Source organism: Gossypium raimondii, chromosome 1, assembly GCF_025698545.1.
Source record: "Gossypium raimondii isolate GPD5lz chromosome 1, ASM2569854v1, whole genome shotgun sequence".
Classification (NCBI taxonomy): Eukaryota; Viridiplantae; Streptophyta; class Magnoliopsida; order Malvales; family Malvaceae; genus Gossypium; species Gossypium raimondii.
Window position 1 is genome coordinate 41,138,359 of NC_068565.1, and position 8,796 is coordinate 41,147,154.

Consider the following 8,796-nt stretch of genomic DNA (forward strand, 5'->3'; position numbering starts at 1 on the left):
TGTCACCTCTCTCGATAAACTTAATTGCAACAAGTTACTCTATTTGTTTGTCACTCATTAACCTAGTTACACCAAAATTCCCTGAACCAATATCCTTAACAAGTTCATAACAATCACTATCATGCATGATTAGCATATCCATCTCTGGTCTCACTTTGAGTGTTGACCGATCCACCGTAAGTGAGAGTTTGAATTATTTTCCATTGTGTTTTTCGGCCTAAATGTAGCTGGTCTTAGAATTCCTGAGATCAAGGGTTATCTTAATGGACTTGACATTCCTGACATGTTTGGTGCTACACCATTGCTTGTCAAGGTACCTAAATTTATTTGTTTATATAAGAAAAGACAGGAGATGGATGGAGAGGTGGAGAGGGTTTTGGAGCCAAGTGACCGAGAGGGCTCGGACGATAGATGATGAACAGGATGATGATAAAATAAAGAAACTCAAAAGTTTAATTTTTAAAATAATATTATTATTTAACATAAAATGTCATTTCTGTTTGGATTTTAACATGGTTGATCAAAATAACCTAACTATATACATAAATTACAAAATAATTTTATAGTTAAATAATTATTTATATAATTTACCCTTAAAATAAATTATCGAGAAGGTAGCATAAAGCTAACAGGGAAAGGCGAGGAGGGACAATGCAAGGCAACTGCCGAAGGCAAGATAAAGAAATTGGTCTTGCAGCCAACTGATTGAATGACCTGGTTGTAATAGTTTCTACTACCTTTATTTGCCAAAAATAAATAAAGAAATTGGCCCACGCTATTTTCCTTTTTCACTACTATTTATCGGCTATGTTCTGGAAAAGGGAAGAAAAGACTAATCAAATTCAAGCTCCATGATTTCACTTCTCCTCCTCCTCTTCAAAAGTCTCACTCTTTTCAACTCCTAAACGCTTTAAACCCCTAATAAAGAAGCGAAGAATAAAAAAAAACCATTTTCCTTTCCGATTCGCTGCCACGTGCTTGTTCGTCCAATTGATTTATACAAGGAAGCTCCTGCTGCCATGGCCCGGGACATGATCATCGAGGTCACCACCAATGGGGGTTTTCCGGATCATCTCCACCACCACCATCCTCACTCTCTCCAACAACAGCAGCAAATGATCTTGGGCGAAAGCAGCGGCGATGACCCAGAAGTCAAAGCCCCCAAGAAACGAGCCGAGACCTGGGTCCAAGACGAAACCCGAAGCCTTATCGGTTTCCGAAAGGAAATGGACGGCCGTTTCAATACTTCTAAATCGAACAAGCACCTTTGGGAGAAGATATCAGCTATGATGAGGAAGAAAGGATTCGATCGATCCCCAACTATGTGTACGGACAAGTGGAGGAACTTGTTGAAGGAGTTTAAGAAAGCTAAGCATCCAGATAGAGGGAGCGGGTCAGTCAAGATGTGTTACTATAAGGAAATCGAAGAGATATTAAGGGAGAGGACACAGAAGTCTTATAAGGCTCCAACTCCTCCTCCCAAGCTTGATTCCTTTATGCATTTCTCTGATAAGGGTTTATGTACTACTTTTGACTTCTTTTTTGCCCTTTTCATTTTGCATTTAAAAAGTCTGAACTTTTATTGATGATTTGCTGTTACTATGGTTGATGGGGCTTTCTCTTTAAATCCTTTATTTGGATTTAAGAATCCGTTTTTGAGTTATATAGCTTTAATGATTTTCCCTTTTTGTTCTAAAAGTGTGTAATTTTTCAAATTTAATTTGTTATTGAGTTACTAAGAGTGGTATAATGAATTGTTGAGAACAGAAATTAATTTTGGTGTCTAATAATTTTGAGTGGCATTTTTTTAATGGTTGTGGTGACTGCTTTATAAGAGGGGTTTTCTTCAACCTTCATGAAAGCTGCTGCTTTAAAATTCAATTACAAAATATTTGGTTGACATGATTTTGGATTCATTTATTGAAAATCTATTAATATATTTAATTATTTCGAAATCTAGAATACCGTTTTGAAAAAAGTAGGGAAATAGTATGTGGCCTATTGTTTCCTCTGTTTCTTATGCGGTTTGATCCATTTTCCAATGCCTTCATTCTACTTTTACAAGGTTTACCGGGTTTGATCTTCTTTCAGACATGAAACCTTGATGTCGCATTTCTTCATGAAAGTAGTACATAAGTTTTCTTCTCCTGCTTTTGGAGATTTAAATGTCTATTCTTTCTTACTCTCTCCCTTTTGTTAGCGGACTAGCATGGTGTTCATGTGAGCTACCTGATGGCTTATTGCCACATATATTCGGTTTTTCTTTTACCATGACTTTAATAGTTGTCACCATTATGTTCGGACTCTTGCAGGTTTTGAGGATACCAGCATTACATTTGGTCCTCTTGAAGGTATGTTGTTGTTGCTGTTACGTAAGTTTGCTGTCTTCTGGTTTATCTTTATTTTAGTTTCATTGCTTTAGAAGCTTGTTGTAATATTTGTCCTCAAGTTAATTTGGGTAAATCTTAGAATTATTGGTGCAATATCATTAATCTTATTAACCCTATGCCCCTCGTCAACTTCTTGCTGGATTCAATATGAGGCATAATTAGAGAAGAGTATTCCTATTTTGAAAGCACCATGGTATTCTTTTCGGAAAAAAAGGCACCACAGTATGTGGATATTTTTCATAAGACGAGTAACGTTATCCATCGCATTTATTCATATTTTTCATATTTTTCACCCTCTATTTATTCATCTGTTAAATTGGATTTACTTAAAAATAAAACTGAACAGTCACACTTTTTTCCCTAGTAACCTTTCTTTTCAGCATTTTCAACCAAGATGGACAACCTTGCTTGTTACTTTCCCCTTCATTTTCAACCCCTTGCGGTTAATTCTAACCTTTTAATTCCAGTGACAGTGTCAATAGCCTTGCAAGCCCAACATACCACCTGCTCCCACCCAGGATTAGTTCTTCCGATAGTGAAACAGCATGTACTGACACTTTCTTACTCTAATGCTATCCTTATTTCATGAAACAGCGTACTGATAGAACCTGTTGATTATCTACACTTTCTTACTCTAATACTATTCTTTATTTCATGTAGCATTCAAATGATATCAGATGGAAAATGTTCTCCCTAACAAGGTCTCTTCCTAGAGCGCCATTACCCATTAGTATCTCCAGACAGCACTTATCTTTCCATTTGAGCTAGGGGATGAAATTTAATCCATCACTGGGGTTTATAAGCATGCGATCTTATGCCTTATTTTAATTCAGTCTCAATGGAATTTTTGTTTTACTAGGAATTTTAAGAATTTGGTGTTAAAAAATGAAAAGAACATCGATTTGGCATGTTCATGTGCTTCCACGTTGAATCGATATTTAAGTTAAAAAGAAATATTATGTACTCTAAAGAATTGCTGCCTCATTTGAAGTCAACGACTTTATATTGAAGTGAGTAGTATTTCATTTATTCACAATAGACATTCTCTGTTATCCATGTTGCCCTTTTCTGAACTTTAAAAATGTTATTAATGCTTTCTGGTATGCAGCTAGTGGTAGGCCAGCGCTTAATATTGAACAAGGTTTAGATTATGATGGACATCCTCTTGCCATCACCACAGCCAATGCAGTTGCAGCTAGTGGAGTTCCTCCTTGGAATTGGAGAGAGACCCCTGGAAATGGTAAGTCTGTTACAGTTTCTGATGATCTTATTCCTCCCCGGATTGCTTTGCACATAAAGCACAGGTGTTCTGATGGTGCATCAGATGTATCTTTTCCATTGCAGTTCCTCAACTGAATGTAGTTGTGTTAAACGTGCTTGATTATGAGCATTGACTCCCAATCTTGTCTGTGATGAAAATTTTAATTCTGATCCAAATATTTATATCGACATCTCTTCCACACCCTTTTTGGTAGGTGGAGATTGTCTGCCATATGGAGGCAGGGTTATAACGGTTAAGTATGGGGACTACACCCAAAGGATTGGTATCGACGGTACTACTGAAGCCATCAGAGAGGCAATTAAATCTGCTTTTAGATTGAGAACTAAGCGTGCATTTTGGTTGGAGGATGAAGATCATATAGTTCGTAGTCTCGACAGGGAAATGCCTTTAGGGAATTATAAACTCCATCTTGATGAAGGTAAGTACATACTAAACAAATTCTGACAAAAGAATTTCTATTATAATTGGTGTCATAAAATTATAATAGATGAAAAATCCCACTCTGGATAATGTAATAATCTTCAGTCATCTACAAAGCATGTGTAAGGATAAAATTTATGGATATCTAACCTTCCCAAGATCCCCACAATGTGAAAGCCTTAATAATGCATAGTTGCTTTCACATGAAATATTACGTAGAACAAACCTTAAGCCAGCACCTTCATGTTACTATTAAACATACCTGCAGGCATTTTTTGTCAGTGGTAGGAGAAATAACAAGGATTTTTTGTGTGTGTGTGTCTGTGTGTTTTCAAATACCTTCGATCAGGTTTGGCTGTGAAAGTGTGCCTGTATGATGAGTCAGATCATATACCAGTCCACACAGAGGAGAAGATTTTTTACACAGAAGATGATTACCGTGAATATCTAGTCCTTCGAGGGTACGCAGGTCTCAGAGAGATTGATGGATACAGAAACATTGACAGTATGGATGACCTTCAAACTAATACTATATATCGAGGTGTTAGTTGAAAGCTGTTGCATCTTGAAGGTCTATAACAGAGTTGCGTTGCCTTGACATAAGTGAGCATATGGGGTTCTAAGATTTGCTCTGGTGCTTTCTGAAGATTGTGATTATGTTGTTTGCATCATTACCGCTTACTAAACATGAACCCCATAACTCTTGCTGTCGGTAGCGTGTTGTCCTCTTAGATATTCACTCCTGTACAGTACCTGTTCATATGGCCTGGGTCTCCTTCTGTGCATATCCATTTGGATTGAAAACAAAGTATTACGCAAGGTTGTCAAATTGGGTCAATTTTTAAAGATTTTGTTTTAGTTTTGGGTTTTTTCTTGGCTAAATGCTTATACTGGAGCCGAATTTATTAGGAGTTTAAGTTTTTTTTTTTAGAAGTAGGCTGTTGAGTATTTGAAAAGAAGGAAAAAGGAACATATAAGAAAAGCACTTTAAAATTTATAATTTCTAGTTTTTAGTTCTTTTACCTTTAATATCATAAAAGGTTCGCACCAATTTGAAGAATTAACTTTTATTTTTTTTAAATAACATTTATAACATGAAAACAATGTAAGATGAAATTCTTCAAATTTGGTTTGAAATAATTGAGATGAAATTAACTTGAAATAATTAAGAAAGAAAATTTCATAGCTATACAAAAAAGCAAGCCCAAAAAAACAGATATATTTCATCTTTCATTGTAATCTATTAAAAATATGTGAATAGAAAGATTCACATATTGGGGGGGAAGGAGACAGAAGGTTCAGGCACTCTACTGCTCGTCCCATTCATCATTCTTGTATGAAACAAGAGTGTCAACCTTGTGTATCTGCATAGAACCCCAACAGACAAATACTTGAGAATAAAAAACCAACAAAGCTTTGGCGTAAATTTTATTGATTGGCTTGCTTTGCAAATATTACCTTGGTATCAAATGAATGCAACTTCACCATTTGTGGATTTGCAATCAGCTTAGGGTCACTCTCAATCCAAGTGAATGGTACTGGAACATCCGTATCAGTGTATGCTAGAACATCAAACACACCTGGAAGAACAAGCAATCCATGCAAGTAAATGAGAGCCTGAGTCAATCTGATGACCCAAATTGCATTTTTAAGCATATATCTCCACTTACATGGTTCATCAAGGCACGGCAAGTAAGTAATACTTGAGGCAATCTGTCTCATGATTGCCTGAATTTCTCTCATGATTTCTCTGTCACTCTTTTCCCTTGACACACTGCATTCAAATACACAAAAAATGAAGAACCGATGAAAACCCATCTCTCAGATTTCACACCAAAACTAGAAAAATTCTTAACTGAGTAAAAAAAGATGATCAGAATATTACCCTTTCTCAACAACGTCACTATCAGTCTCAATGCTGAAATTCCACCTCTCCAAGACCTCATTGGCTGCCTTGCTCATGATAACCATTACCACCCTCTGTAGTTTCCCAGCTTCCAGCCATTCTTTCCCAACAATTTCATTTTCAGAATGTGAGGAAGTGATTAATATGGACTTAAATGCATCACCCACAAAGACAGAGATTTACCAGAAAGCTGAGCTGTTAGATTCGAAATGAAGGATTTAACACCTTCATCTTGAGTAAGCAACATTGGGAGCCCGTATTTCTTCACTTTGGCAAAACTTTCTTCTGGATAAACTCCTCGATTGTACAAAATGCTATAGAAAACCATAATCACCACTCTTTTTATTCTAAATCTAAAAATAATAGTTTCATAAAAATGAAAAGGATAATTAAAAGGGGGGGGGGATAAACTTCCGCTCATCTTTACCTGTTCGCTGCATATCCTGAAATGGGAAAAGAACAAAGTCAGCCAAAATTTCTCAGAAAACTCAAAAAGGGGTAAAAGAAAAAAAGTTATATTTGAGGAATCACATACCAAAAAACTCGCTGACGATTGCCGCTGAGCCTCGAAGAGTGATTATATCTTTGGCAACTGTTCTTGACGCCATTCGACTTCTTCTAGGATCAAAATTTTGGATGAAAGGAACTAAATAATTGGTAAAATTAGGGAAAAAAGGCAACTGTAATTGGGGATTTAGGAAGTAGAAATTATCGTTTGAGTTAGAAGAAGATGCCTATCGCTCCAATGGCTGATGAGTTTTCAGGAAATATGAGTTTGAGAAAAAAATAATAATCGAAGGGCAAAAGCAAAAAGCAGTGTAACGGCTACTTTCTTGATGTTCGTCTTGGAGCCAACTACAACTTTTTATATTGCGTCTTCAACGGTAAGAAACTCGACCTTTTTTGTTTCTTCTTTTAAGTACCAATCGTGCGGCCACGTTAGATTCTTTATAGTAGTTAGAGGCGTTTTCTCCGGCTTAATCTCAGTTTGGCTCTCAAATTATGCATTTTCTCATTTTGCCTATTTTTTTTGGTCTCAAAGTACTTAAATTATCATTTTGTTATTTGATTCAAGTTTTTTTTTTTTTTTTAAAGTGTTAAAAAAACGGACAGCACATGGTGCCAATCAGGATGTGCCGCATGACACATCGAATCAATCATATGGCAATTAAGCTTATTTAAAATAAAAAATTAAAATTAAATTAAAAAACCCTTTACTTTGACTAATCATTGACCGACAATTGATTACTGTTAATCATCCACGAGACATTATTCGAATGCATCATGTGTCATCTTTTTCTTAATATTATATATATTATATTAATTAAAAAATTAAAAAGGTATATAATATAAAAATAATTCAAAAAATTATAAATTTCTAATATATATATAAATTTAAAATTTAAAATATCAAAATAATATATAAAATTGATTTTTACAAAAATTTTAAAATTGCAAAAAAACTTAAATTTTCAAAATATATATTCTAGACATTTTGTCATAAATTTTATTTTTCAAAATTTTAAATTTTAAAATTTCAAAACAATATATCTAATTTCAAAAACAAATTAAGTTTTTTCTAGAATATATATTTTTAAAATTTAAGTTTTCTTTTTGCAATTTTGTAAATTTAAATACCTTTTTAAAATTTTTATATTTATTTTGAATTTTAAAATTTAAATTTACATATTTTAGAAATTTATATATTTTGAATTTTTAAAAAAAAATTTGACCTATTTATATTATATATGATTTTTTTACATTTTTAATCAATATAATATATATACTATTAAAAAACAAAAAAAGGGACACGGTGCGTTCTAATAGCGTCACGTTGATGGTCAACATTGGTCAATGCCAATAAGCAGTCGGTCAACAATGAGTCAAAGTGAAAAGTTTTTTAATTTAAATTTAAAATTTTTATTTTAGATAAATTTAATTTTCAAGTGATATATTGCGATTAGTTGGATGTGACATATAACACATTCTTATTGGTGCTATATGGAGATCAATTTTTAATATGGTTATAGAAATGAATAAGAGAATAATAGTTTAAGTATCAATTTAGAAAAAGAAATCCAAATCCTAAAGTGAGAAAAATAAATATAATTTAAAGGTCAAATTGGGGATTAAGTTTTTTATTTAAATATAGATATATCATGTTTTTTTGTCAATTAAAGGTATGTTTTTTAATAATTTATGAAATATATATATTGTTTGTTTTACTTATATTTGTCTTGATGAAAATAATTTTGTTAACGAAAACTTTTACTGATTAACAGAGAATAATTTCATTTTCTCAGTAAAATCACTTTCCTTTTAAAAACTTTTAAGTCATTTTAAATAAAATTGTTTTAAAATAATTTTTACGAGTAACTTAATTTTTATATAAAAAGTAACTTAAATAAAGTCAAATTTGTTATATTAATAATAAGATTTTAATTTTAATTTTTGAAAATATTTTAATATTATTAAACATTCATATTTATATTTAATCCTATAATAAATTGTTAATATAATTAATATAATGTATTATTTTAAAATAATTATTCAATATTATAATTTTATTTTAACAATAATTTTGAATTTAATTAATATTCTTTATATTTTATATTAGTATTTTAATAATAAATATATATTAAAATTTATAAATATTTTGATATAATAATATGAATATTTTGGTAATATATATGATTATTTGTTTAAATCCTTCTTAATTTTATTTATAGGCTTAATAATAAATTTGGCTACTAATCTTTGCATGTTTTGTCAAAATGACCCTAATTGCATTTTTGAGC

General features: G+C 32.5%; 2 protein-coding genes across 2 annotated transcripts; one reads left to right on the plus strand and one right to left on the minus strand.

Moving 5' to 3' along the window:
- Positions 1-665: 665 nt before the first annotated feature.
- On the plus strand, positions 666-4,950 carry LOC105785849 (trihelix transcription factor GT-1). The gene is made up of 5 exons (XM_012612034.2): positions 666-1,521; positions 2,313-2,351; positions 3,499-3,630; positions 3,866-4,090; positions 4,442-4,950. Exons 1-5 carry the CDS (start codon positions 1,020-1,022, stop codon positions 4,642-4,644), a joined length of 1,101 nt encoding a protein of 366 aa, XP_012467488.1. The 5' UTR covers positions 666-1,019; the 3' UTR covers positions 4,645-4,950.
- A 267-nt stretch (positions 4,951-5,217) lies between these two features.
- Positions 5,218-6,873, minus strand: LOC105785851 (mitotic spindle checkpoint protein MAD2). The gene is made up of 7 exons (XM_012612035.2): positions 6,534-6,873; positions 6,426-6,441; positions 6,182-6,312; positions 5,978-6,098; positions 5,763-5,866; positions 5,551-5,672; positions 5,218-5,456 (listed from the first exon to the last, which is right to left on the minus strand). The coding sequence occupies exons 1-7, from the start codon at positions 6,604-6,606 to the stop codon at positions 5,400-5,402; spliced, it is 624 nt and encodes a 207-aa protein (XP_012467489.1). The 5' UTR covers positions 6,607-6,873; the 3' UTR covers positions 5,218-5,399.
- Positions 6,874-8,796: the final 1,923 nt, after the last annotated feature.